General features: G+C 30.5%; 17 protein-coding genes and 1 non-coding gene across 18 annotated transcripts; 12 read left to right on the forward strand and 6 right to left on the reverse strand.

The window, feature by feature from the left end:
• Position 1: 1 nt before the first annotated feature.
• Positions 2-736, reverse strand: NEPG_00014 (uncharacterized protein; the record flags this gene model as incomplete). The annotated part of the gene is made up of 1 exon (XM_013202394.1): positions 2-736. A coding segment is annotated over one exon (735 nt), but the record flags the coding sequence as incomplete, so codon positions are not given.
• Positions 737-976: 240 nt separating this feature from the next.
• On the reverse strand, positions 977-1,336 carry NEPG_00015 (uncharacterized protein). The gene has a single exon (XM_013202395.1). It carries the CDS (start codon positions 1,183-1,185, stop codon positions 985-987), a length of 201 nt encoding a protein of 66 aa, XP_013057849.1. The 5' UTR covers positions 1,186-1,336; the 3' UTR covers positions 977-984.
• Positions 1,337-1,947: 611 nt separating this feature from the next.
• On the forward strand, positions 1,948-2,574 carry NEPG_00016 (uncharacterized protein; the record flags this gene model as incomplete). Its single annotated transcript, XM_013202396.1, has 1 exon — positions 1,948-2,574. The coding sequence occupies one exon, from the start codon at positions 1,948-1,950 to the stop codon at positions 2,572-2,574; it is 627 nt and encodes a 208-aa protein (XP_013057850.1).
• Positions 2,575-2,664: 90 nt separating this feature from the next.
• NEPG_00017 (uncharacterized protein) lies at positions 2,665-3,309 on the forward strand (the record flags this gene model as incomplete). The annotated part of the gene is made up of 1 exon (XM_013202397.1): positions 2,665-3,309. One exon carries the CDS (start codon positions 2,665-2,667, stop codon positions 3,292-3,294), a length of 630 nt encoding a protein of 209 aa, XP_013057851.1. The 3' UTR covers positions 3,295-3,309.
• Position 3,310: 1 nt separating this feature from the next.
• On the forward strand, positions 3,311-4,324 carry NEPG_00018 (uncharacterized protein; the record flags this gene model as incomplete). Its single annotated transcript, XM_013202398.1, has 1 exon — positions 3,311-4,324. Exon 1 carries the CDS (start codon positions 3,317-3,319, stop codon positions 4,322-4,324), a length of 1,008 nt encoding a protein of 335 aa, XP_013057852.1. The 5' UTR covers positions 3,311-3,316.
• Positions 4,325-4,361: 37 nt separating this feature from the next.
• NEPG_00019 (poly-histidine-tagged ubiquitin) lies at positions 4,362-4,601 on the forward strand (the record flags this gene model as incomplete). Its single annotated transcript, XM_013202399.1, has 1 exon — positions 4,362-4,601. The coding sequence occupies one exon, from the start codon at positions 4,362-4,364 to the stop codon at positions 4,599-4,601; it is 240 nt and encodes a 79-aa protein (XP_013057853.1).
• Positions 4,602-4,615: 14 nt separating this feature from the next.
• On the forward strand, positions 4,616-5,073 carry NEPG_00020 (uncharacterized protein; the record flags this gene model as incomplete). Its single annotated transcript, XM_013202400.1, has 1 exon — positions 4,616-5,073. One exon carries the CDS (start codon positions 4,616-4,618, stop codon positions 4,811-4,813), a length of 198 nt encoding a protein of 65 aa, XP_013057854.1. The 3' UTR covers positions 4,814-5,073.
• Positions 5,074-5,272: 199 nt separating this feature from the next.
• NEPG_02680 lies at positions 5,273-5,345 on the reverse strand. Its single transcript has one exon. It is a non-coding gene; the product is annotated as a tRNA-Lys (tRNA).
• Positions 5,346-5,668: 323 nt separating this feature from the next.
• NEPG_00021 (uncharacterized protein) lies at positions 5,669-6,844 on the reverse strand (the record flags this gene model as incomplete). Its single annotated transcript, XM_013202401.1, has 1 exon — positions 5,669-6,844. The coding sequence occupies one exon, from the start codon at positions 6,842-6,844 to the stop codon at positions 5,669-5,671; it is 1,176 nt and encodes a 391-aa protein (XP_013057855.1).
• A 152-nt stretch (positions 6,845-6,996) lies between these two features.
• NEPG_00022 (uncharacterized protein) lies at positions 6,997-8,538 on the forward strand (the record flags this gene model as incomplete). The annotated part of the gene is made up of 1 exon (XM_013202402.1): positions 6,997-8,538. The coding sequence occupies one exon, from the start codon at positions 6,997-6,999 to the stop codon at positions 8,536-8,538; it is 1,542 nt and encodes a 513-aa protein (XP_013057856.1).
• A 105-nt stretch (positions 8,539-8,643) lies between these two features.
• Positions 8,644-9,249, forward strand: NEPG_00023 (60S ribosomal protein 7A; the record flags this gene model as incomplete). Its single annotated transcript, XM_013202403.1, has 1 exon — positions 8,644-9,249. The coding sequence occupies one exon, from the start codon at positions 8,644-8,646 to the stop codon at positions 9,247-9,249; it is 606 nt and encodes a 201-aa protein (XP_013057857.1).
• A 4,324-nt stretch (positions 9,250-13,573) lies between these two features.
• NEPG_00024 (uncharacterized protein) lies at positions 13,574-14,904 on the forward strand (the record flags this gene model as incomplete). The annotated part of the gene is made up of 1 exon (XM_013202404.1): positions 13,574-14,904. The coding sequence occupies one exon, from the start codon at positions 13,574-13,576 to the stop codon at positions 14,807-14,809; it is 1,236 nt and encodes a 411-aa protein (XP_013057858.1). The 3' UTR covers positions 14,810-14,904.
• Positions 14,905-15,637: 733 nt separating this feature from the next.
• NEPG_00025 (uncharacterized protein) lies at positions 15,638-16,124 on the forward strand (the record flags this gene model as incomplete). Its single annotated transcript, XM_013202405.1, has 1 exon — positions 15,638-16,124. One exon carries the CDS (start codon positions 15,638-15,640, stop codon positions 15,992-15,994), a length of 357 nt encoding a protein of 118 aa, XP_013057859.1. The 3' UTR covers positions 15,995-16,124.
• NEPG_00026 (uncharacterized protein) lies at positions 16,122-17,071 on the reverse strand (the record flags this gene model as incomplete). The annotated part of the gene is made up of 1 exon (XM_013202406.1): positions 16,122-17,071. The coding sequence occupies one exon, from the start codon at positions 17,069-17,071 to the stop codon at positions 16,217-16,219; it is 855 nt and encodes a 284-aa protein (XP_013057860.1). The 3' UTR covers positions 16,122-16,216.
• A 469-nt stretch (positions 17,072-17,540) lies between these two features.
• NEPG_00027 (uncharacterized protein) lies at positions 17,541-19,238 on the forward strand (the record flags this gene model as incomplete). The annotated part of the gene is made up of 1 exon (XM_013202407.1): positions 17,541-19,238. One exon carries the CDS (start codon positions 17,541-17,543, stop codon positions 19,173-19,175), a length of 1,635 nt encoding a protein of 544 aa, XP_013057861.1. The 3' UTR covers positions 19,176-19,238.
• Positions 19,239-19,760: 522 nt separating this feature from the next.
• On the reverse strand, positions 19,761-21,407 carry NEPG_00028 (uncharacterized protein; the record flags this gene model as incomplete). Its single annotated transcript, XM_013202408.1, has 1 exon — positions 19,761-21,407. The coding sequence occupies one exon, from the start codon at positions 21,405-21,407 to the stop codon at positions 19,761-19,763; it is 1,647 nt and encodes a 548-aa protein (XP_013057862.1).
• Positions 21,408-21,894: 487 nt separating this feature from the next.
• NEPG_00029 (S-adenosylmethionine synthetase) lies at positions 21,895-23,177 on the forward strand (the record flags this gene model as incomplete). Its single annotated transcript, XM_013202409.1, has 1 exon — positions 21,895-23,177. One exon carries the CDS (start codon positions 21,895-21,897, stop codon positions 23,146-23,148), a length of 1,254 nt encoding a protein of 417 aa, XP_013057863.1. The 3' UTR covers positions 23,149-23,177.
• A 1,250-nt stretch (positions 23,178-24,427) lies between these two features.
• On the forward strand, positions 24,428-27,283 carry NEPG_00030 (uncharacterized protein; the record flags this gene model as incomplete). Its single annotated transcript, XM_013202410.1, has 1 exon — positions 24,428-27,283. One exon carries the CDS (start codon positions 24,428-24,430, stop codon positions 27,281-27,283), a length of 2,856 nt encoding a protein of 951 aa, XP_013057864.1.
• Positions 27,284-27,832: the final 549 nt, after the last annotated feature.

The raw sequence follows: 27,832 nt of genomic DNA on the forward strand, positions 1-27,832 counted from the left end.
TTTCATCGTTTAAAGTAGAGCCCAAAGTGGGGTTATTTTCGAGTTCATTTATATTGCTATCCTGTGAAACAGGGTCAGTTTCTATATCTTGATCCATTTCAACTTTTTCTTTTTCAATATTAGTATTGAGACTTGATATTATTTGTTTAATTACTTTGAAGAATTTTTTATTTTCATGATTGTTACAAATTTCATTTAATATTTCTTCTTTTTCATGATCAGATAATAGAAATAGATAGTCCATCTTGCCATTAATAGAAAAGACATTTAAAAGTTCTTCTTCTTTACAGTCTATCATATAAGATAGACTATATTTCGGGGTAGAATCGATTAGACTTTTGAACACATCTACTCTATCGGAATACGATAGAGTGTTTAATAGTTCTACTCTCTGATTTAAATTCAAAGATTGAAAGTTCACTTTTACCTTTTCATTAACTATGCCACTACATATTTTCTTATTTTCTTCCATATATTGATTGTCTGATGAAGTGTCTGATTGTTCTATTTTATCTAGTATGGTTTCCCCATTTTCTGTATATTCATTCTTTAGTAATTCTTTCTTCTCTTTATTGGTTAGTTCATTTGATACAATACCATTTTGTTTTGAATGTGTAGCATTTTTTGTCTGTGGATTATTCTCGATTGTTTTTATCATAACCAGAATTGCTCCTGTTAGGATGACTGCCAAAGCACCCAGCCCAACCAATATTTTTGTTTTATTTTTAAGTAGCATTGGTATTTTTTAAATTTGGGTTATATTTATAGTTTTTGGTTTAATTAAGTTTTTCAATTTCTTTGACAGTGTATGGGTAGTATTTTAATATATCCACCCCAAGTCATAGGAATTTATATTAAATACCAAAACAATGAATAAAGCTCTATCTAATTTTATTATAACAGGGGCATTAATTGGCATTAGTAATAATCCAAGCTATTGAATACAAATTGATATTTTATTTTCAAATTTAATGACGGGTTATATTAAATAGTGACGTGCTCACGAGGAGGCACCGTCGCCGCCCGGATAACATAGTCCAAGATAGATAGAGATAGTGTTGAGAGATGCTCTTTATTATGATTATTAGAATATTGGGATGTGCGCGGACGCGGAGTCCTTGTGGCGCTATTGGCGCTGAGCCTTTTAGTAAATATGTTTCTTTGTTGTCCCGTGGGTTCTCTCATATTTGCTTGGGTGCGTGCTACTTATATAGTCCAAAGTTGATCCGTGATTCTTAGATCCCGGCCTTTTGTCATGGCGGGATCACCGCGCGCGGAGGCGCATTGGCGGATCGGTCTCGGGCCCGCGCGCTTGAGTGGTGGTGTCACCACAAATAGTATATGTTGCCAAGGGGCTATATATTAATAATTAGTTTAATAAAATTTTATCTTGGTTTTAATTTGTTGGCAACAGTATATTAAAAACACGTAATATATTACAATTTATGAGCGTATTGCATAAGAACTGTCAAAATTACATTTAGACCAATTGTAAAACACTCCGAAATAACCCAATATAACCCGAACTAACTATTTTATACTAAACAGTATATTACATCAGAAATCAGCTTTATATACGTATTTTATAATCAAAAGTTAGACTTATAATAATAATTAATCCAATCACAATTCAATAATTTCAGTTTACATGTATATTATTGGTTTTGGATAGTGTGATCCAGAACAGTAAACAAATAAATATTTATATTGGGGATCAAAATGTAAACCATACACAAACAATGCCTGATCAATGATTGGAAGTCGTCTATATAAGAAAGACGTGGATTCAATAAAGAACAAGTTTTCGGATGTCTAAGTCTTTAAGGAAAAACAGCTTATATATTCAGTGTACATGTATATGTTCTTATTATAATTCTAATTCTATTGTATAATCTAGTTTCTGGATATAAAATTCTAATAGAAACTCTTCTAAAATAATTTTACAGGATGAGCAGAGCCAAGCCGCTTTCAATGGAAGAGAAAACCAAAAGGATCCTTGACCTACTCCAAACAAAAGACACAGTATTCAATCTAAAAGAACTAGAAAAGTTAGGACAGAAAGAGAAAGGAGTCGTTCCACAGAGCATGAAAGAGGTAATTGACATTCTTGTGTCAGAGAATAAAGTGAAAGAGAAGAAAGTGGGAATAACAAAATATTATTGGAGTTTTCGGTCTGATATAAAGCTGTACAAAGAAGTAGAGACAAGGAAGTTAATCAAGGAGATGGAAGGGTTAAACAAAGCAAAGGATCTTCTAAACGAAGAGATATCTGTTATGAAACAAAACAGATCCACTCTACCGGATAGAGAAGCAAAGATATCACAACTGAATGAGATGAAGAAGGATTTAGAAGAATCAACTAAAAAAGTGGCAATTCTTGATGAGAACAATCCTATAAGGATTACCAGGCTAAAGGAAGAACTATCTGTAGCCAAACAAGATTTATCCGACTGGGGAGATGCTTTTAATATTATTCAGAACCACATAAAAGACAAATTTAACATAACACAGCAAGATTTTGTAAAATCATTTGGGATAACAGCATCTGATATGGAGAAGATAGAAGAAATATAAGTAAATACAGTCTGGTTTACATTTACTATTTTTTAGTCATTAAGTATAACGTAAAAAAAGACTCAAATAATTTTATTTTTTACCCATGCAATGAACAAAGTACAGCTGACTACAAATGAAATAGAAAGCAAAACAATCTCAACCATTAAAAGAATGAAGGCATTCTTAAAAGAGGAGGAAGAGAAGAAGGAAGAAGCAGAAAAAAACAACTCTATATATGTTCCAGCTGAAGCACCATTCTTCTTTGCTGTAAGAATCAGAAGTTCAAACAAGGCAGCCCCAGATGTCATGTGTGCACTTGACACACTTAGATTAAGAAACGTGAACACTGGCACATTCGTGATAAACAACAAGTCATCAAAGTCTCTTCTCCAGAAGGTACGGGCTTATGTTACATACGGCACACTTTCACTTGAAACCATAAGAAAGCTTATTTACACCAGAGGATTTGGAAGGTACAATGGAATGCCAGTAAACATCACACCAAGACTTCTTGCAGAGCAGTTTGGAGGTGCTGTAGAGACTGTTGAAGACATCGTAGAGGCCATTTTCATGGGAAAGAGATCCGATGCATCAGCAATTAACAAGTGGCTCAGACCATTCAAGCTTAGCTGCCCAAGAAAGGGCTTCGGAGGAAGAAAGATCAAGGGATTCACAGAGGGAGGAGCAACAGGAGACCGTGGCCGGTACTTGGACGAGCTTATTCAAAGGATGATATAATAAATGAATTTCCGGTTTTTTTATGCAGCTAGCAGTTACAACGGACTCATGGGTTATCATACACACCCGGGATAAAGGTCCTGTTAAATTTATTGGAATGAAGAGAGATGCGCTAAGAATACTTTCTATGGGGAGGAGAGGCACTTTCCCAGCACGCGCACTGCTGGGCATGCCGTTTAACGAGTTCCTAGTGTGGTCTCCCGAGGACAAAGCATTTTCTGTAGGGGGTACAAAGGAGGCACCCACTGCAAAGCATGCCAAGAAGAAGTTCAACAAGCACTCAGTGGAGATATTACTGCGCACACCCACACTGCATGATATTATTTCTATGTACATCCAGAAGGGAGACTTGCACGTATCCCATGAGGCAGCAGCTGAAGTACTTTTCCATGCAATTGGTACTAAGTATGTAATTGTTAAGGATGACCATAAGTCAGTCCTTTTAGGCGCAGTTGCCATGGCACGTGGTACAAAGAATCTCTACCGCATAGGAGGATCAACTGCAGACTTGGCCATACTTGGTGCACTTGGTCATCCTATGAAAATAGAAGAGTACTCTATCCCAGTGTGTGACAAGACTGTATGTGATGCAGAGGGCGTTAAATGCCCTGGCAGTGCCATGGGCTGTGCTGAGAGTGCCGTATGTGATTCACCAAGTACATGCACTGAGACTGCATCTGTATGCCCTGACAGTGCCATGGGCTGTGCTGAGAGTAGGCAGAAGGGTGTCCTTTTAGTGCTTGCACAGAAGGAGAAATATATTGCAGAGGAAGTGGTTTCTCTATTAAAGAGTATCCCATTGCATATGAAACCAGAAAGTGCGTATGTTGATTTTCTTGTGTACCACCCAGTGAAAGAGGCTCTTCTAGACCTGTTTAATGCAATGATGACTAACAAATCCTTCTGTCTTCTCGATTTAAGAGAACATTTCTACAGGGAGTACCAGGGAACACTCGGTGCAATTCACCCGACCATGTCTAAATTAGGCCATTCTGGGTTTGTTTTAACTGGCACATTCCTTGACAATTAGTCATATAAAGCAGAAATACTGCGGTGTTTGTTTGTTTATGCAGATATTTGTGAAGACACTCACTGGGAAGACAATTACCCTGGAAGTAGAGCCAAGTGACTCAATAGAGAATGTCAAGGCAAAGATACAGGATAAAGAAGGAATACCACCCGACCAACAGAGATTAATCTTTGCAGGGAAGCAGCTGGAAGATGGAAGGACTCTTTCTGACTACAACATACAGAAGGAGAGTACTATTCATCTTGTACTGCGGCTGAGAGGGGGGAGTGTGTTTTAGTAGTGCGACCGGGAATGGTCCCATTCGGAAATAAAAGACAGTTTTCTTATTTTTTTATGCGTGTGTGTGAGTTATTTTCTGAGTTAGAGGGGAGTATGCGGGATACTGCACTGGATAAGTATAACATACATTATTATACTGTAGATGACTTATTAAAGGACCCAGTGATCGGCAGAGGTGTACAGGCACTGTATAAGAAGAATTACATGTGAGTAGTATATATTATATAATGTGTAATAAGTAATGTTAATGTGTAATAAGTAATATTAATGTGAGTAGTATATATTGTATAATGTGTAATAAGTAGTGACATCTATTATATATAACACAGTGTGTGATAAGTAGTGGTTAGTTTATGATAATCTTAAATTATTCAATATGCAATAACACGCCTATTATATATTGCACAGTGTGTAATAAGTAGTGAAGTGTATTATAATATATTGTACAGTGTGTAATAAGTAATGGCTAGTTTATTATAACTTATTGTACAATGTGTAATAAGTCTTTATTGTTTAATAGGTTATAACTTGTTGTACTAAGCGTAATAAATAGTATTATATATTCTTTTATTATACAATGTGTGATAACTCTTATTTATTATGCTATGTTTAATAAGTATTAGAGCAATAATTAAAAATATCTAATTTAAGCTTTTAATAATAAAAAATCACCCGATACGGGACTCGAACCCGCGACCCTTGGATTAAAAGTCCAATGCTCTACCGACTGAGCTAACCGGGTACGTATATTATGCCAATACACAGTAGAATATAATAGTATAATAGTATAAGGGTATAAGGGTATAATAGTATAAGGGTATAATAGTATAAGGGTATAATAGTATAAGGGTATAAGGGTAGTAATAAGGGTAGTATAAGGGTATAAGGGTATAATAGTATAAGGGTATAACCTAACTAATACCTATTTAATATACTATATTACTTATTTAATATACTACTAACTATTACTTTATACATACTACTAACTATTACTGTCTATTTATATACTATTATACTATTACTTATCTATATACTACTGTTGTATTGCTTATATCTTGGTTATCTTTATTTTATCTCTTTTTTTATTTTATTTTTATTTTTTATTGTTTTTATTTTTTTATATATGATGTAATACGTAATAAGTGTTGAATTTGTCATTATTATACTGGATATGCCTGGTGTCACTTTTATATTTAATTTATAATTTATTATTATTACTGTTATAATTATTAAATTATAAAAATATCCCCATAAATAAATCGATCTAATTAAATTATTCCCTTCTGTTTCCGTTATAATATTATTATTAATAAATTCATTAATTAAAGTATTACCAATAATAAATGGACATAAACAGATTATACTATAAATACTTATTATATTAATAATAATATCATAATATAATATAATAATAATAAATATAATAATATAATATATAATATATACAGTAGAAGTATAACTTAGTCTATTAGTATATACATATACAGTATTATATACAGTATCAGTTAGTCTATTAGTATATACAGGATCAGTTAGTCTATTAGTATATACAGGATCAGTTAGTCTATTAGTATATACAGGATCAGTTAGTCTATTAGTATCACATGGTATATCTATTATACTATTACTCAGTCTATCTGTACTACTTAGTCTATTTATATCTGTACTACTTAGTCTATTACTCATATTATTTGGTCTATCTGTATCACATATACTACATATACTACTATTAATACGTATATTACTATATATAATACTTAGTCTATTAAATACAGTATTATATATACTAATTATACCACTATCACTACTACATATACTCCTGTTACTACTGCATATACTACTATTATTGCATATACTCCTATCCCTTATACTCCTGTTACTACTGCATATACTTGTACTATCTCTTATACTATTATCATATATTAGTCTATTTATTATTATATTACTGTTATTCTTTATTATTTTATTAATTATTATGCTAATTAAGTATAAATTATTATGTATATTATTATCACTGTATATATTATACACTAATAATATAACAGTAATAATGTTATTATAGAACTTATTACACATATAGTAATAAATATAGTAAATATTAATAATAGATATAATAGTAATATAATAAATATTAATATTAAAAAAAGATAAAAATAATAAAATAAAAATAAAAAAAATATCAGAAAAATAAATCATAAAAATAAAAAAATAAAATATATATATAGTAAATAAAATTGCCATATATGGTAATATATATATAAATGATAAAATATATTATAAAATAGGAAAATACCATATATGGTAATAATGTTATTACTATATATGGTAATATAATAAAATAAGGATTAATTTAAAAGTATAAATATCAGGATGATTTATAAAATATTTTATATATGAAAAGTAAAGAAGTGGACTGGTCTATCATAACAAATAAATTAAGTGAATATAATACACATAGTGTAATAAGTAATAGTAGTATAAGGGATATTGTTGTATATAATAGTAGTACAGATATAAATAGACTAACTAGTACTAATAATACAGATAATAAGAGTAATAGTGTAATAAGTAATACTCCTGTATATAATAGTAGTATAATATGTGATACAGATATAAATAGACTAACTGATAATACTTATAATCATGATACAGATATAAATAGACTAACTAGTGTATATAATAGTACCAATACAAGTACTTCTGTATATAATAGTAAGTGTATTATGTTATATAATAATATAATAAGGTCATTATTATATAATATATGTGTATTAAGTAATGCACAGTTAATAAATAAATATAAAAAAATAATAAAAATAATAAATAAAATAAAATATAAAAATAAAATACATAATACAGAATATATTACTAATAGTATAATAAATAATAGTAATTATGATGAATATATTACTAATAATACAGATATAAATAGACTAAACAGTATAGAATATAATACTAATAGTGTAATAAGTAATAGTACTATAGAATATAATACTAATAGTGTAATAAGTAATAGTAATTATGGATTATATAATAATATTCGTATGTGGATGGACTCAGAGAAAGAATCAGTCAGGGAAGAAATAAGGAATAGGAGGGAAGTACTTAAAAAACCTGAAAATAAAAATAAATTATTTAATGAATTTAATGAAAAAATAATTAAAAATAACCCAAAAAGTAAATCAGATATAAAAAATTTAAAAAACATTGTAAAAAACAGAAAAAGAACAATTTTTACCTTATTAAAAGTAATTAAAGAATTAAATATTTTTAATAAAACAAAAATAACCGATTTTCCATATAAGGAAATTGTCTATTTATTTGATTTAATTAATAAGTCGTTAGAAAATGAATTGGAAGTAATTTTAAATAAGAAAGAAAGGAAACAGAAGCGGCTGTATATTATACCCGTAATTAATATATTTAATATTTATGAGTCATTTGCTTATATACTACCAGAGAGAACTGGCTCATTACTTTTTACGCTATACGTAAATAATTCTATTAGAAAAATAGACAAAACCCTTCCATTTCTGTCTTTTTCAATAAAAAATTTGGAGACTTTTAAATTTAAAAGAATAAAGAATAAAATAACTGTGCGAGCACAGAAAATAGACCAATTACACTGTAAAATAAGAAATAGTCAGAGACTGCTTAACCTATCCAAGATATTACAGAGAAGAATAAAAACAGAAATAGTGCAGTACTTTATACACAAACCACCAAAAGTCTTATTAAATAAGGTATTTAAGCAAATAAAATTAGCACAGAATATAATTAAAAACCAGAACAAATTACTTAAAGAAGTAAATTATAATGAATTACTTAAAGAAATAAGAATATTAAAGGAAATACTTAAATATACAACAAATAACAAACCATTTATACTATATGAAAAATTAAAAATATTTATAATTAAAAATACTACTAAATAAGGAAATACCAGTAAATATATTAATTATAAAATATTTTATATTAGTAGTTATTTTTATTTTTTATTTCTGTTGAATATAAATTTATTTTTATTTTTTTACCCCAGCATGAATTTAGAATACAAACAGAAGAATCCAAAGAACAAAAGAGGAACTGGTCTTAAACACACAGCAGATATTGCTAAAAGAGAAGTAGAAGCACAAAACAGGTTAATAAGCAAGAAGAAGGTTGCATTAGAAAATGCTTTAAAGTGTCCACCAGCACTAAACCAGTTCAGACAGAAGATGCCAGAAGACATAAAAGAGAAGATCAAAGAGATCTTCTTAAGGTATAAGCCAGAGAATGAGGAAGAGAAGAAAGAGAGAATATCTTCAGATAGTAATAAGACCAGTAAGAAGTCAGTTATATTCGGTATAAGACAGATAGTCAAGTCAATTGAAAGGAAGAAGGCTAAGCTGGTCTTAATAGCGAATGATGTTGATCCTATTGTAGTTGTACTATTCTTACCATCACTCTGCAAGAAGATGGGAGTTAGTTATGCCATATACGGGAGCAAGAGTGAATTAGGTGCTTTTGTTGGTAGGAAGAATGCTGCCTGTGTGGCAATTGAGGATGTCCCTGGGGTAGAAGAGGTGTGCACTGACGTAAATGAAATATTCTCTGATAATTATGCTGAGAACATGAAGAAGTGGGGCAAGCCAGTGAGTAAGTAAATCTATTCTATTTTATTTTGGTTGTTTACTGTGAGGTACCACGGGAAGAGAATTTTAGTGGGTTACTGTATACGGTAATAGTTTAATTTTTATTTTATCTGAGCATACTATGTGGTGATGAGTAACGGAAATTACTTAAATAGGAAAAGTTTAATTACTTAAAAACCTGAAAATATAAAAATATAGCAGTAAATACTTATTACGCAATGTACAGTAAATTACAGAATATATTACACAATGTACAATAAGTTATATCGGGTTATTTATTGTAAGGCATAAATAATATTTTATTTTAATAAATCATGCATAGTTCACATGGGGGCAACTCCGGAGAGGCCAAATGGGCAAGAGCCATAAAAATATGGGAAAGGATGATAAAGATATGCGCAACTGAGTGGAGATACAAAAAAATAGTAGAGGAGGAAGATAAGATATGCCAGTTGTATGAGAAAGTAAAAGAGAATGAAGAGCTAACAGATATATGGATGGAAGTAATAGAAGGACAAGAGGGAGCAGAAGAAACTGCAGGAGTGATAAGCGGGATAGGCCAAAAGTTAAGAGAAAGGAGAGAAGAAGAAGAGGTGAACAGAAGAGACAGGGAAAAGGAAGAAAACCAGGAAATGGTAAAAACACTAATGACAATGGTAGAAGAGATGAAGAGAGAAAATGAGAGAAGAAGCGTAAAAGTGATGAAATGCTACACATGTGGTAGGTATGGACATACAAAGAATAACTGCAGAGAGAGAAGGAAGAATAGTGACTATAAGACAGGACCGGAAACGGAAAATAACAATAATAATAAAAGAAACTATTACGTGTCTAAATTTGAGGAGACTAAAGAGATCATAAATAAAAGTAGTGAAAAGGAAGATGAGACAGGATGGACAGAAGTAGGGAAAAAGGAAAAGGTGAAGAAGGATAAAGTAAGGAAGACAAAAGTAGAACACATAAAGAAGACAAAGATACAACTAAAGGAAACAAACTCAGTACCCAAAACACATGAACTAGGCAAGGTAATGAGTGACAAGGAAGAACCAATGAGAAGGAAGATAATGCAAGGGAAGAGTCACGCGGATCTGGAAATGGAACAAATGATAGACAAATTAAACAAGGAATGGAAAGAAAAGAGAGAGGAGCTACTAATGGATGACAGTGAGGATGAAAGAGAAAGGGAAGAGCTAGAGAAAATGGAAGGAGAGATGCAATTTAGGGCAAAGGAAGAAGAAAAAGAAATAGGTGAAAGAAGTCCAGATGAACAGGAAAAATTAAGACAAATACAGGAAGAATACCCAGAAGAGATAAAGACATTAGAAGAGATAGACAAGATAGAATACACACAAGCGACGATAGCAACAATAGAGACAAAAGAGGGTGAAATGACAGAAGGTGGAGCAAGCAATGTGGCAATACCGCTACAGGAAAGGGCAAAGGAATTATTGAATCTATATGAAAGAACACAAGTGATAAGGGAGAGTGATTCGAAGTGGAGAAACAGAGTATTTATGAAATTGGAGAAAACACCAGATGGGAAAGACAAGCTAAGGCTATTATCAGACATGACACTATTGAATGAGATTACAAAGAGACAAGAATATGAGATACCAGATATGAAAGAGATGATAGAGAAGATGCAAGGAGCGAGATACTTTACGATAATAGATTTGAAGGACGGATATTTCCAAATACAGACAAGAGAGGAAGATAGACATAAGACGGCATTTAGGATAATGGGAAAGACATATGAATACTGCAGCATGCCGATGGGTTATAAGAACGCACCGATGATATTCCAAGAGATGATGGACAGACTATTAAAGAAACTAATATGGAAGAACAAAGTAGCAGTATACATGGATGACATAGTAGTATATACAAAAACAGAAGAAGAGCATATGGGCGTAGTAAGACAGGTGATGGATATATTGAAGGAAAACAGACTAAGGATTAATATTAAGAAGACAAGAGTATGTAGAAGAGAAGTAAAAATATTAGGACAGAGGATAAATGGAATGACACGAAAGCCGATAGAAATGAAGAGAAATGAAGCACTAAGATTCCCGAAACCAGTTACAGCGAAAGATATGAGAGGATTCCTAGGAAAGATGGGATATTATAGAGAATTTATACAACAATTTGCGATGTTGGAGATACCGCTGAGACAATTAATAACAGAAGCAGGAGATAGGAACGATAAGATTGTATGGGATGACTTAGCAGAGAAAGCATATGAGATAATGAGACAACAACTGAGAGATGCAAGAGAATTATTATTACCAGACCACAAGAAAGAATTTATAGTAACAACAGATGCAAGCGATTATGGAATAAGTGCAGTGATAGAACAAATAGGACCGAATGGAGAAGAAGTACCAATAGCATGGAAGAGCAGAGCACTGTCACAGGCAGAGAAGAATTATGGGATTACAGAGAAAGAGATGCTAGCAGTAGTGTGGGGGACAGAGAAGTTCCAGTACTACTTGAAAGGAAGAAAGTTCCACGTGAGAACAGATCATAAGGCACTAACAGAGATGAGAGTAAAGAGAGACTTTGGGAAAGGAAAGGCAAGGATAAGCAGGTGGTTAGAAAGACTAGGAGAATTTGACTTTACAATAGAATACAGACCAGGAATACAATTATTAACAGCAGACCTATTGAGCAGAATATACGAGAGAAGATTAACGGGATTCATTGACAAAAAGAACAGAACGGACAGCGCACGGAAGAGAGAAGAAACACTGATAAGAAAACACACAAGAGAAGAGGATGGAAAACTATACTGGTTATTAGAACATGGAGAACGGAAGGAAATACCGAAAGAAGAGGACAGAAGACAAATGATATGGAGAGCACACGACGCAACAGTACACAAGGGAACAAGGACAACAGTGGAACAGATTAAGGAAGATGGATACTATTGGAGAGGAATATGGGACGAAACAGAGAAAGTAATAAAAGAATGCTTAACGTGCATACAGAATAACAGGAAAACAGCAGCAGGACACAGATTCATCGAAACAACAAGGAAATTAGAATTAGTAGCAATGGATATAATGAAAGAAGAGATTGAGGATAGATATATACTGGTAATGATAGACATGTATACAAGAGTAGGAAAAATAGTGCTACTAAACAATAAAAAGACAGAAGAAGTAATAAGAGGCTTAGAACGATTCATAAGGGAAAGAGGAAGACCAGAAGCAATAATGTGTGATAATGCGAAAGAATTTACAAGTGAAGAGATGGAGAAATACTTAGTTAACAAAGGAACCGGCCAGAGAAAGATAAGTATAGAAGCACATAACAGTAACGGAAGAGTAGAAAGGTTCATAAGGACAATAAGAGATGACTTAGCAAAGTTAGACAGGAAAAGAGAATTAAAGGATAGGCTAAGAGAAATTGAATTAAGTTATAACAACAGATACCACTCAGGGATACGGATGACACCAGAAAAAGCAACAATGAACCAAGAAGCGATAAGTGAGAGAAATAGAGCAGATGGAGAATACGCAAAAACATTTAAGTTCAGAGAAAGGGAAAAATTCTATGAAGGTGAACAAGTACTAACAGCAAGAAAGGAGAATATGGGAAACAAGCAGAAGAGCGAACAAGGGAGATTCCTAAACAGAGGAGTAATAATAAAGAACTGTGGAAATGACTCATACATAGTGAGAGGAGAAGATGGAAAAGCGACGAAGCGATCATACAAAGAGATAAAGGGCATACCCCTGGCATATAAGTAAGGAATGTCAGCTGAACCGAGAGCTGCCATTGGGGGGGCATGTAAGGCATAAATAATATTTTATTTTAATAAATCATGCATAGTTCACATTTATTAAACACTTAAACAACTACTTATTACGCAATGTACAATAAATTATAGAATATATTGCACTATGTACACTATATAACTTACTTATTGCACTATGTATACTATTTATTACTTATTACGCAATGTACAATAAGTTATAGAATATATTGCACTATGTACACTATATAACTTACTTATTACGCTATGTACAATAAGTTATAGAATATATTGCACTATGTACACTATATAACTTACTTATTACACTATGTATACTATGTAACTTACTTATTACACTATGTATACTATGTAATAAGTCGTGTTCTATGTATGTACATTACTTATTACACTATGTATACTATGTATTATATTGTGTATTACATTCTGTTGTATTTATACAATAATGCCTCTTATGACTTATTACTTATTATACATTGTATATTATATTTTAATTAATTTTATTTTATTACTTATTACTTATTATACATTGTATATAAATATTTACTTTATTTTTATTTTATGTTTAATACACTGCAAAGTCTAGCAGAAAAGGGCCTCTTTCATCAGCTCTCTATTACTTTATTAAGTAATATTAATACTATAACTAATGACACATTGTGTAATATATACGATGATATTATTTTACCTAATTATTATAATATTAATACGGATACTTTTATAAATATAAGTATATTAGTAAGTAAAAAACTAAATACACAAAGTAGTATAAATATATTATATAATACACTAAACATACTAAATAATGAATATAATACACATAGTAGTATAAGTAATAGTAAATATAGTACACATAGTATAATAAGTAATAACAATAGTACAGAACATAATGATAATAGTGCAACAAATGATAGTACAGAGATGGTGAATAATCCAATTCTGTATATAAATAGACTAAATAATAGTAATTCTGTTATATTTAATGGTAATATACGTATATTATTGGAAATTAGTCTAAATTATATACAGATAGACCAATTACAACAGGCACGTATAATTCTGTACGAGTGTAAAGAGATGGAGATAGAGAGTAAGGAATCTTTAAGGATTCTTCATTTAGGGCTGGGGTTACTTAATTATAAAAGTAAAAATTTTACAATTTCATATAAAAATTTAGTAGAGTACCTGAAATTACTAAATATGGAAAAGAAAAAAGAAATAGAAAATGAAAAAATAACTGAAATAATAGAAACTGTGGTTAGGGCAGGGATTTATTCAGATGAAATATATTCATTTACAGAACTAATAAAAATATGCAGTACAATTACAGAAAGTAACTCAGATGATAAAAATTTGAGTGAAATCAAAAACAATGAAAAATTTGATAAAACAAAAAATATTGAAAATATTTCAATAAAATTAATAACGGCACTGGAGAATGACGATCCAATGGAGTCAGAACGTATTTCAAAGGCATTTGATGAAGAAATAGTGGAATTAGTCAAGAGAAAGGCAGTTATAATAAGATTGCTTAATTATTTCTTTAAAAATCAAGAAAGAACCGTTATTCTTAAGAAAATATCTGATGATTTGTCATTGCCGTTAGAATTGGTACAAGAATGTATATTACAGATACTTGGCACTGGTCTAATGAAGGGGAATATTAACGGTATTTCAGGTGAATTTAGTTATACATGGATTGGGTATAAATATTTAACAGAGGAAGAGATAAAAAGCATTAGAATGGTTGTAAGAGAGATGAGGGCACGTGTGGACAGTGTAAGGCAGGAAATATAGACTAAAATAGTACAATGTGATAAAACCCGAATTAACCCGAATTATAACTTTTACTACATTGTGCAATATATTCTAGTGCAGAAAATAAATAACCAAAGTATTTTAAAGAACTCTTAAAACATATTATACAATATATAATAAGTAATATATAATAGTAATAGTGTAATAAGTAATATATAATGTGTAATAAGTAATATATAATAGTAATAGTGTAATAAGTAATGTATAATATAAGAAGAATAGTGTAATAAGTAATGTATAATAAGTAATAATTGATATATTACTTAGTATACAGTATGTAATAAGTAACACAATTTATCACTCTTTGTCTAATATATATTATTTATTATACTATGCCTAATATATATTATTTATTGCTCTTTGTCTAATATATATTATTTATTGCTCTTTGTCTAATATATATTATTTATTGCTCTTTGTCTAATATATATTATTTATTGCTCTTTGCCTATTATGTATTGTTTGTTTATTACTTTATATATTCTATACCTAATTATTAATTACTGCATAATGTGTACTATATATTATTTATTACTCATTGTATAATATATATTACTGCATTGCTCTATTACTTATTATACTACGCCTATTATATTGTATACCTAATTAAATATTTTATTTATAATTTATTCCTATTACTTATTACTCCTCGTGTACTATATATTACTTATCATATATTATGTACTATATCTTGCTCTTATTTTATGTATACTTATTATTTATACTACATACTCTTATAAGTCCTGTTTCCCGCCCTTTTATTTTCCCGCCAAATAAAACTATAAATTCTCTTTATTTTTTATTCCCATGGTAGTAGGAAAGGGAAAGAAAGACCCAGCATCAGCAAAAAAAGTAAATCAGACAAAGCCAGTCTTTAAGACAGCACAGTTACACAGAATGGTAAGAGATAAAAGTAAAATGAGAGTGTCACACAAAGCAATCATAGCCATAGGGTCAGTCACTGAGTACACCTTAGGAGAAATAATCGAGGCATCCAAGCTCATCTGTGATGAAGAGAACAAGAGGAAGATCGTCTCAAGGCACTTAGCCATAGCCATAAGGAAGGATGAGGAATTATACTCACTCGGTCGTAACTGGTTAATAAAGGAGGGTGGTGTATGTCCAAACATGGAGAAGAAGGAGAAGAAGAAGGAGGAAGTATAAGTACAGCATAAAATAAGAATTAGTCTATTTTACACTGTAATATTTACTTAGTCTATTTGTATACGGTGCTTAGTCTATTTGTATACCGTGGTACGAATGGTCTTCTTATAACAGTTAGTAAATTACCTCACAGATTTATTTTATTATTTATTACACAGTGTGTTGTTTATTATGGGTGGTAGGACTTATTACACATTGGTTATTTAATTGTGTACAGTGCATTTATGGGTGTGTGAACTTGAACTCCTTATAAATGCCTTTCTTCTTCAGGGCCGACCGGATTTCAGTTAAGTGGGTGAGTGGCTTAGGGAACCTTCTCCGGATGGGCGTAAAATGGATCCACTCAGAGACTCGGCAACCCTCCCGCCTGGCCAGCTTAATAAACTGACTGTCCCGGCTGAGCACTTGCCGTACAGATGTAATGACACTAGAAGGACACTCTGATAAAATTATATCATCATAACTTATTACACTATGCGTACTATATTCACTATTACTTATTACACCATGATTATTATATTCTGTGTTATGATTATTACTTATTACACCTTGCATATTATATTCTGTGTTATGATTATTATTTATTACACTATGCGGATTATTATTATTACTTATTACACCATGATTATTATATTCTGTGTTATTATTATTACTTCTATTATTTATTCTGTTATCATTACTTATTGCACTATGTGGATTATTATTTATTCTGTTATCATTACTTATTACACTATGTGGATTATTATTTATTCTGTTATCATTACTTATTACACTATGCGTATTATTATTTATTCTGTTATTTTTGCATAACTTATTACTTATTACACTATGTGTATTATTATTTATTCTGTTGTTTTTGCATAACTTATTACTTATTGTGTTATTATCATTACTTATTGCACTATGTGTATTATATCTTGTGTTATTATTTGGTCTGCTTGTGCCTGTGGTGCTGTTTGGTCTGTTTATATACGTAATGTACTTTAATATATCTGTAATAGTGCACATGCCGTGGGGTGATGATCTGATTGCTGCTGTGATTAGCGTGGAATACGTCACTCGGTTTTTGTCTCTCATAAATAAATAAAGAAATAAAAGTATAATAAGTCTTGGTTATATTTAAGGTTATTATTTATGGCACAGTGTGTAATAAATAATGCATACAGAAATATTCTGTATTACTTATACTGCACTGTATAATAAATACTATTTATTATATAATAAATATTATTATGTGAATATTTATTGTACTATACGTAATAAGTCATATATTATTTATTGTACTATACGTAATAAGTCATATAGTATTTATTACACAGTGTAGTATAAATAATATTTATGATACTGTGCGTTATTTATGCTTTAAGTATTATTATTTATTACACACTGTATAAATATAAATAATTTTATTATTCGCTATAACTTATTACACACTCACTAATAAGTAATTTATATATTTGCTATAAATTTACTGCATAATATAATGATAATTACATAATAAATTATAATTATACCATTACTTATTACATAATTACCATTATATTCTATGCATATTTATTGCCTTTTACTATTTATTATTTGCAAATTCTGCAAATTTTTTATGGTAGCAGAGAGAAGACTCACCAAGAAAATCCTTCATAAGAAATTCCAAACGGATGAAGACTTAAACGAGTTCATATCAGCAGAAGGGACATTCAAAGACAAAGTCACCTTAATGACACTAAAAATCATTAAAGAGAGAAATTCAAAGGAAATGAAAAAATTACTAAATATGGCAAATGTAACGGAAAATGACAAAACTTATTTAATAATTCAAAATATTATGAAAATAATAGAATATTACCAAATAAGTAAAAAATTAATTAATTCTAACGGAAATTTAGAAATAAAAAATGAAAAAGAGAATTCAGAAGAAGAAATATTATTAGAAGAAGAAATAACCCGAGATAACCCTAAAAATAGAAAAAGAGCTAAAATTAATAGCACAGTGTGTAATAAGTCTACAGTACCACAGGATACTTCTATAACAGAAGATGAATCAAAAGAATTACAAAATGAAGCAGTTTTATTTTGTAAATTTATTGAATTATCAAAATTTTTCACTGAATTTTACAATATTTTATCAAAACATTGTTCTAACGGTTTTTTAAAAACAAAAATTTTCAAATTATTCAGTGCACCTGAAATATTAAGCATAATTAATGGGAAAGTATTAGATATATTAATGGGCAATGTGGATATAACCGTGGATAGAGAAGTAAAACTTATTCTACATTATATAAAAAGAAATAGGCAGGATCTCTTGGATATAATAAAGGATAAGATAATCCAGTTACTTAATAATAACAGAAGAGTGAAATATGCACTGTCATTAACATTATTATTAGATAAGAATCAGTGGTTATACAGCACAAACAGGGAGAAGAAAGAAAAGGGGGATGAAAAAGAAGATGAAAAAGAGATAAAACTTATTACACATAGTGCAGTAAATAATAGTGATGCAAAAGAAACAAAAATTATTACACATAGTGTAATAAATGATGATAAACTTATTACACATAATGTAATATATGATGAAACATACTTAAGAGTGCTCGTAAAATTATTCTGTAAATTACTTGTTACACATAGTGTAATAAATAATAACACAATCACCATTATGCTGCTAAAAGGATTACTGAGGTTTATTAAATGGACAAAGTGTTATAATTATTACTTATTACACAATGTAGGATATATTATATACAACCTGTCCTACAGTAACAATACAAAACTTTCTATGCCATCATTGAATATTCTTGAATTATTACACATAACGGAAAAAGTAAACTACGTTAAAGTGCTCTCAGATACAATCCGTAAATATATCTACTTAAACGACTTAAGTAAGTGTGAAATACTGAATAAGGCAGTAAATACAACAGAAGACAAGGTAAAGACGGAAATTATATGCAGTGCATACCACACACCAATTAATAGCAAATATTCAATTGGCTGTACAATGGTATCACAGGAAATAGGACTAAGAGTGACTGACAGGGTGGGATATGCACTACTTATTACACATTATAGTAAAAGTATTAGTGATAATATTAAAGACGTACTTATAGGGAATAAAGTAAAGGTGTATAACTTATGGGATGAGTATACAGATAGGAGATATACAGAGTATAAGAAATAAGGGAGAGATAAGTAGAGGGAGAAAGAAAAAAAGAAATAAAAGTAGAAAAAAATAAAAAACAAGATAAATTATTAGAACTTATTACACAATATATAGAACTTATTACGTATAGTACAGTAAATAACACTTAATATACATGACTTATTATATTATGATATATTGCATATAACACATGTACACAACTTATTACACATAACATAATAAATAATGATTATATTATAAAACATAACTTATTACGCATAGTACATTAAGTATTACTTATTACGCATAGTGCACAACTTATTACGCATAGTACACTAAGTATTACTTATTACGCATAGTGCATTAATAATTATTTACTTCATATTTTTTATCTTAAAACAGTTTATTGATATAATGTTCGAGGGGTCTCAAATGAATGGCTGTCGAGTGCCACACACTCTCTTCCTATTCTCTCTAAGCCATTCCTCGTACCCCTAGGGCGGCCGTACCAAATTAATATTTTTAACTGCTAGAAAATTAAACATAAACCAACTAAAACTTATTAAAATAGGAAAATAATGAATTTCGCCTGTTTATTGTCTTAGAATAACTCTTGAAATTATTTCATCTTATTTGGAATATGCCAGCTGCAAATGAACTTCTGATAATATTTAAAAATAATTTTAAACCCTCCAAAATCATTATTATAGCTAATATTGACATGAATGAAGTTTTTATAATTACCCCCCAGTTAACATCATTATACCATAGAGCATTCAATCGCATTAAAACCATTTCCATGATATTTGTTGGTAATACTTGCTCTGAAGTGCTGCTATTGCCTAACACGCTTTCTTCTGGTAAATCTGCATTAAGAATTTCTTTTGGCAGTAAAGTATGCTGCTGTATTTCATTTGAAGTAGAGGCCAGTGAATTGTCACTCCTTTCTGTATCTACTTCATCTGTTATCAGTGGATTGCATTTAATATTCATTAAAATGAATAAATTCTTTAGATATTCTAAAGTGCTAATTGTTTCTAGAGAAAAAGCCAATTGAGTTCCTTTTCCTTTTTCGTTTTTATAATTTGATATAATTTCATCTTCTATATGGTTCAGCACATCAGATATAAAATTATCAGTTGCTGTTTTTATATAATTCGGTTTAGAAACTGCTGTAGAATGTGATAATTTTAGTTTGATAATGCTATTTAACATTTTACCAAATTTAACCATATCACTATCTAAACTATGACCGCTGTTATTTAATAGCATTCTCAATCCTTCTATTTCTGTGCATATTTCATCTTTGGTCAAGACCGATTCATAGTTATTTGATTGACTTTGGTATTTCTTGTTGGAATCTATGTGGTTTAATGGCATAGACAACTCTAGTTTGACTGGGTCCTCCAGTTCTGTGCCTATATCAGATTCGAAAAAATATCTATCTGTTTCATACTCACTAGACAATAAAGCATTATGTTCATCATGGCTAGTAACATGTTCTTCAGTTCTACTAGGTTCTGTGTGTATTAATAAAGTATTATGTTCATCATGGCTAGTATCATGTTCTTCAGTTCTACTAGGTTCTGTGTGCATTAATAAAGCATTATGTTCATCATGGCTAGTAACATGTTCTTCAGTTCTACTAGGTTCTGTGTGTATTAATAAAGTATTATGTTCATCATGGCTAGTAACATGTTCTTCATTTGTATTTAAATCCATCTGAGATCTAGTTTCTTCGATGTTATACAGTAGTTTTATTAGTTCTACGCCTACATACTCATTATACATCATCCTTTCCTTTTTATTTGCAATAACCCGAATTGTATTAATTACTTTTAATGACATATTGTCAAAAGATAATAAATTTGTCTTGTTCTCATAATGTTTTAGCAATTTTGTAAGTAACATTCTGTTTAATTCTGAATTTGCATGGTCATTTTCTATAATAAAATTGCTTATTATAGATGTTATAGTATGTTCCTTGTTCTTATTACTCTTTATCATGTGAGTTAAAAGATTAGCCATATGATGCAGTTGATTAACAACATTTCCTACATCTTGCCTACTAGTACTGGGTAGATTCTCATTATATGATATATCTTGCCTACTAGTACTGGGTAGATTCTCATTATATGATATATCTTGCCTACTAGTACTGGGTAGATTCTCATTATATGATATATCTTGCCTACTAGTACTGGGTAGATTCTCATTGTATGACTCTTCTTTTTGCTTTGTTTCTTCTGCTTTTTCTTTTTGTGTATTCATTTTATTTTAATATTTCTTTGGATTATATCTATTTATATAAATATAATTTTGATATTTCATATTACTTTATGTCGTATCCGAACAAATTAGGATAAATTAATTAATTTTTTTTATACAGGTCGGATTAAAACAAACATGTCAGGAAGTAATGCAGGAGTTATTTAACTATTACATGTGCATACCATTATAAATTAAATTAATCTTACAATCTATAAATACGTGTTCATAATTCATTAATTGTTGCTAACAAAGTAAACCAAGATAAAATTTTATTAAACTAATTATTAATATATAACCCCTTGGTAATAGAAAACATTACAGTATCTTAATAAGTAATTGTATGGAATTGCCTTATTCTATACTCTGCTTCTGTACAAATTTATAAATTTTCTTTGGATAATTTCAACTGTTTTTAGTATTTTGGAAGTTTCTGTGTTTTCTGTTTTTTTCTGTTTTTTTCTATTTTTTTCTCATTTTTTTTATTTTTATGCAAGAACGGTTTCTATTTACGTCTGAGTCTGTAGGAAAAGGCCATCCAGATAAACTATGCGATCAAATAAGTGACGCAATAGTGGATGCATGTTTAAAACAAGATAATTTCTCTAGAGTGGCAGTTGATGCTGTAATAAAGTCTGGATTGGTTCTTTTGGTTGGAGAGCTTACCACTAAAGCAGACATAAACTTTGATGAAATCACACGAAATGTTCTGAGGAACGCAGGATACACTGCAGATTGGGGGCTCGATCCAGATGCATGCACTGTGCTGACAAACATCACACAGCAAAGCATGGACATATCAAATGGAATAGAGCAGACAAACGAGGACAAATGGGACCTGGGAGCTGGTGACCAAGGAATTATGTTTGGATACGCCACTGATGAAACAGAAGAAAAAATGCCGATGACCACACACCTCGCACATAAACTAGCATACCATCTGAATATACTCAGAACTGAAGTAGATTGGCTGGGACCAGACAATAAAACACAAGTCACAATGGAGTACATAGAAGGATACGAAACAGTAGGCAGCGAAGTAGAAAACCAGAATAACTCTGATGAGTCTGGTGTACATGCATCTGAAAAAAGTATTAAAGTTCTGCGGCCTGTTAGAGTGGACAGTATTGTTATATCCGCTCAGCACAAAGAAAGTGTTACTACTGAATACATCCGGGAGTACTTAAAAACCAACCTTATTGAAAAAGTAATTGATTCAGAGCTATTAAAGGACACTAAATACATTCTGCAGCCAAGTGGTAAGTTTGTAGTGGGTGGACCTAAGGCAGACTCTGGTCTTACTGGAAGAAAGCTAGTAGTAGACTCTTACGGTGGATGGGGTGCCAATGGAGGAGGTGCATACTCTGGAAAAGACTGGAGCAAAGTCGATAGAAGTGGTGCATACATGGCCAGGTGGATTGCTAAGTCATTAGTATCCAGTGGTCTCGCTAAGCGTATTTTAGTGCAGATTTCTTATGCTATTGGTGTAAAAGATCCAATTTCTCTATATGTGAACAGCTATGACAGTTCAGAATACGACAATGCAGACATTCTAAAGATAGTTCAGAATAACTTTAACTTACGTCTAGGAAACATCGTTAAAGAGTTAAGCTTGGACAGACCAATATACAAGAACACTGCAGTATTTGGCCATTTCGGTAGAGAAGAGTTCCCATGGGAGAAAGTAAAAGTGCTGGATATTCCAAGTGATCTGCAAAAAGTAAAAAGAGTTAATAGGGGATAAAACATTCTAAATACACAAATGCAAGCATATTAAGGTGTTAGAAAGTTTCTAGGATAGATTTTTCTGTATATTATTAAATTATAGATTAATTGCACTAGAAGCCCTTTCAAGGTATCAGTGAATTCACTTCATTTACAAACTACCTGAAGTAAGTTATAATAATAAACTATTATTAACAAATAAAAAGAATTTCTCTTTTTCTATGCCACTTCTTATTTTTATTTTCTTATATTTATTTAAAAGTATACACATTTTTATATTTTATGCACTGTTCTATTACATTTTTATTTAATAGCCAGAAATGCATAAAAGTACTCAAAATGTTCCAGAAGTAAACTTAAATTTACTATTAAAAGAGTACAATAAACTATTATCAATAAAAACACAATATACTAAAATGGCTATTTAAGACGTATAACAGCGTATGTTGGTTTATCTTATGAAAATCAAAATGCCAATGAAACCTATATATTAGTAATTATGAAATCAACAGAAGCAATAATATACTAATAGTTAAATTAACATAAAAGAAAGAGCTAATAAAAGCTCTGCTAAGTTTATTAACATTAAAAAAGAAACTTTAATTTAAGCTAGCAAGAGCACTAGTAAGAATATAAAGAAAAAACAATTTATTAAATAGATCTAACAGAATGGATATACACTTATAATTATCTAGAAGAGACAGCAAGCCACAAAAAATAATATATGAGAAGTGCTTTATATTGTGATTAATCAAATTACAGTGTAATCTTGATGATTTAGACAGTCAGAATCATAATATAAAGCACCGGCACTGGACATAGCCTCTGCATATGGGAAGATGTGTAGTGTTATAATAATAATTGAGAGTGGATTTAAAAATATAAATTATTTTTATCTGGACATGAATAGAGAAGCAATAGAATTTCTGAAATAACCCGAATATAAAAAGAAGTCAAATATAATTTCATTGAAAAATCAGAATGTCATTTATTTATTATAAATATATTATTAGTTCTCCATAGACACACAATTACTATATAAAGTTCAGAAGTGACATTAACTCATATAATGACAATAAAATAATGAATTTGAGAGGAAAATTTTACAAACCAGTCAGTAGACAATTAAACATCATTTATGATAATGTCATACTTATTGGAGTAATAAATTCTGTCAAATAAATTATAAAAGTCTCTAAAATTTAATAAAGAACAAATTTTAATTATAACAAATAGCAGTCCATAATCAAGAAAATAAAAAATCAGCTTATATCTTTTTTTTAGTTAATAGTAAAGATATGCTTATAAGAAAAGAATTCATTATTGGAGCAATTATATTATGCCGGATATACTGTAGAGTAGGATTGAATGTTTATGTGCCATTGCATAATGAAAACATTGATGATAAAGGCTTGAAAATTCGACTGGGTGGATCTATATCTCCAATGGGTACACTTTTTTCTGAATGGCTTAAGCTAATGCGTGCAAAGCGGCTTTTCTCGTCAGAAGTGGATATAGAGTATAGTTTAAATAACTTTGTTACCCCCAATAATAGTGAAAGAGTATTAATGTGGTTTAAAAGAAAATTTGATAATGACAAGGCCCATGGAATAGAAATAATTGCTAGAGAAGGGGAAGACCCGATTTATATTAGAGACTACCACCAAACATTAGTATACTTGTTTCCTTATTCACATCAGAATTTTTCAATATACACAAATAGAAATAACTCATTCATGAGATTCATTCAAAGTAGACATGTGTTTGAGCACAGAATTAATATTTTAGCCTCTCTGTTTTTATTGGCAGAAGGAGTGGACGTGCCACTAAAAATAGAAGGCACTGGGCCAGAGCAAGTGTTAGTTCTAAAGAAGATTAGCACTAAAGAAAACATATTCTCTCTAAGCATGAGTGCTATGTGCAATATAAAGCAGCCTAGTGATATAGTAAAACCTACTAAAGTAAAACAAGAAGAGGCTGTTAGTGTTATAAACTTCTTTATAGAGAACAAAACAAATTTTGATATACGAAATGGAGGCAGATACCAAGAACCCAAAGCATATGAAGACTTTAAAACTGGCAAGTTTTTAAAGAATGCAAGGTGGCTAATACAGCACTATATATTTGAATACTTGAATACTAAAGATGATATAGTTGAGTTAGCAAAGGCTGTGCACTCTATGCTTAAGGAAAGTATAAAACAAAAAGAGAAGGAAGAGTACGGGGATAACGCGGTGGAATATCTTGGAAAGATTCTAGATAGATGCTTTGTGAATTCTAGTGCTGATATAGCTAATGATTGTAGAATGTCTGCATTGAATGTGTTATATGGCAAGGCATTTTTAGAAGATGTATTTCCATTTATCTTTAATGAGGATTTTTCTCGTTATCAACGGGTTCTATCTTACAATAGAATAGAAAATTCCTTTGATAGTAGCAACCTATACAGCAATTCTACTGAAATGGGATTACTTGGTTTGTTTTGCTATTTGGCATACGATCCAGAGAAGAAAGAGTATACTACAGAGCAGATGGGAGAAGTATCGCCAGACTTGAAAAGGTTCTTTTCTACGTATAACAAACCATTTGATATAACTAAACCCGAAATTCATAATGAGTGGAATAAAGTGGTGGCTGATTTAGAAAATGAGAATATTAAATATCTGAAAGAGAATAGAAATAAACTTGCTCCAGGTATAATAAACATGTTATATGTTATTGCTGAAATAACTGGAAGATATTCTAAAGAAAAATGGGCTCTTAAAGAATTTAGTAATCTTCTGATAGCAAATGGAAATTCTCATGAATTAGTTGAAAAAGTGGAAATATATGCAGAAAAGTTATTTATATCACTCATAGAAAAATCAAGGCAGTTAAGAAAAACTTCTCTTTTCCCAAACCATGATATAGGCTTTAGTGACGAAGACAAAAACAGCTCAGTGGTCGAAGCGCCAATAAGCAGATATATAAAAGTAAACATACATAGTACACTAAAAAAAGAAAGAGTCCATAAAAGTTTGGACTTGGTTGGAGTAATATTTATAAACCATAGCTATCACGAGTATGTAATAGAGATAAGATTGTGCCATACAAACGATTATGTTTCTACTAAATACCTATCTTACATAAATGGCAGCTTAACTAATTCTAAGAGAACTGATACGATTAATATAATTAGTTCTATTGAAAAAGAAAAGAATGCAAGTCTAACAGATTATATGATTAAGCACTGCTTAGAACAAACACTGTTTAATAACTCTATTGAAAAAAAAAATGGAGACCCATTCCCAGAAAATATGAACATAAAAACAGAAAACAATAGACTTTACTCAATTGACAAGTTTTTCTTGTACAATCCAATTGAATTGGAGGGCGAAACACTAAAATTGATATATTATGTTAGAGAGTGCCTCTTGGGATATCCTCTAGAAGAGACTGATCCTTGGGCACGAACTATTTCCAATATGATAGGAAGTCTTAACCTGCATAATTCGGATATAATTCAAAATATGTTTTTTACTCCAATGTATACTGGGGGATTATACAGAAATTGTTCTAAAAAAATAACTATATCCCAAAAGATACTTAATGATCAAGACCATTTGATTGGAGAGATATGCAAATATGCTTCTTATTTAGGGCACAGCAATTCGGTTCAAGGCAATTTGGAGCTTATAAAGGCATATTTAACAGCAGGGCATTATATGGGGAAGCTATTTTCTTTTTTACTGGAAAATTGCACAGTAAATGAACATATAAGATTTCTTAAGGTATTATCACATAATGGCACAATTACAGACTATCTAACTGAAATTGCAAGATTTATAGATGGTTTAGACAAAAAAAACCCAAAATATAAAAAAGTTGTTCCTTCCAATGATGTGTGGATTATTTGGCTTAGAATGGCCTTTAACTCTGATGATTTTGTTTTTATTATAAAATTGATCTTTGATAAAATTGCTATTAATGATGATTTTCTGAGTAGAAATGAAGGAAAACTTAAATATCGTGAAAAGACTAATGAGGAACTATTGGATTTGTTTGAGCGGGCTAATAAACAGCAGCAAGAAGTAGTAAAATGTGTGAAAACTCTAATAGAGAACTCTCCTAAACATTCTGAAATATTTTATTATACAATGAGAATGTATTATTAATATGCCCAAAGTAAAGCAATACACTATTCAAAACAAAGAGAAATATTAAAACAGAAGAAAGTATTATAAGAATTGCTCTTTGCTAGGGTTGGCCAATAAACCAACATTATCATGCTTAAACATAGTGCTATATTATATTTTAGTCCTTGTACTAGATACTGCCTTTGCTTTCTATGGTATGTGCTATTATTTAAATAACTGGTGTTCGTTGTCTAGCACGGGTTGTAATACTCTTGATATAATTTGGTGTAATTAGAATATCTGCTGATACTTTAATAACTATCTTTATATTTATTCTATAAGTAATGCTATTACTATATTTCTAAGCGGTTTTTTCCTTAAAGACTTAGACATACAAAAACTTGTTATTTATTAAAAACCCAAAACTCTTACATAGTTTTGACACTCCAATCATTTATGATAGCAGCACGCCGATTGCTATCATAAATGATGAATACCCATATATTAATATCATACTTAACCATTGCTATTCTGGATCCCACTATCCAAAACCAATATTCTACTTAATTATTTGAGTTATATATTAGA

Source organism: Nematocida parisii (assembly GCF_000250985.1).
Source record: "Nematocida parisii ERTm1 unplaced genomic scaffold supercont1.1, whole genome shotgun sequence".
NCBI classification, from domain to species: domain Eukaryota; kingdom Fungi; phylum Microsporidia; genus Nematocida; species Nematocida parisii.

Excerpts from the sequence above, each read along its gene's own strand:
- NEPG_00015 (XM_013202395.1), bottom strand. The coding sequence starts at position 1,185 with ATGAGAGAACCCACGGGACAACAAAGAAACATATTTACTAAAAGGCTC.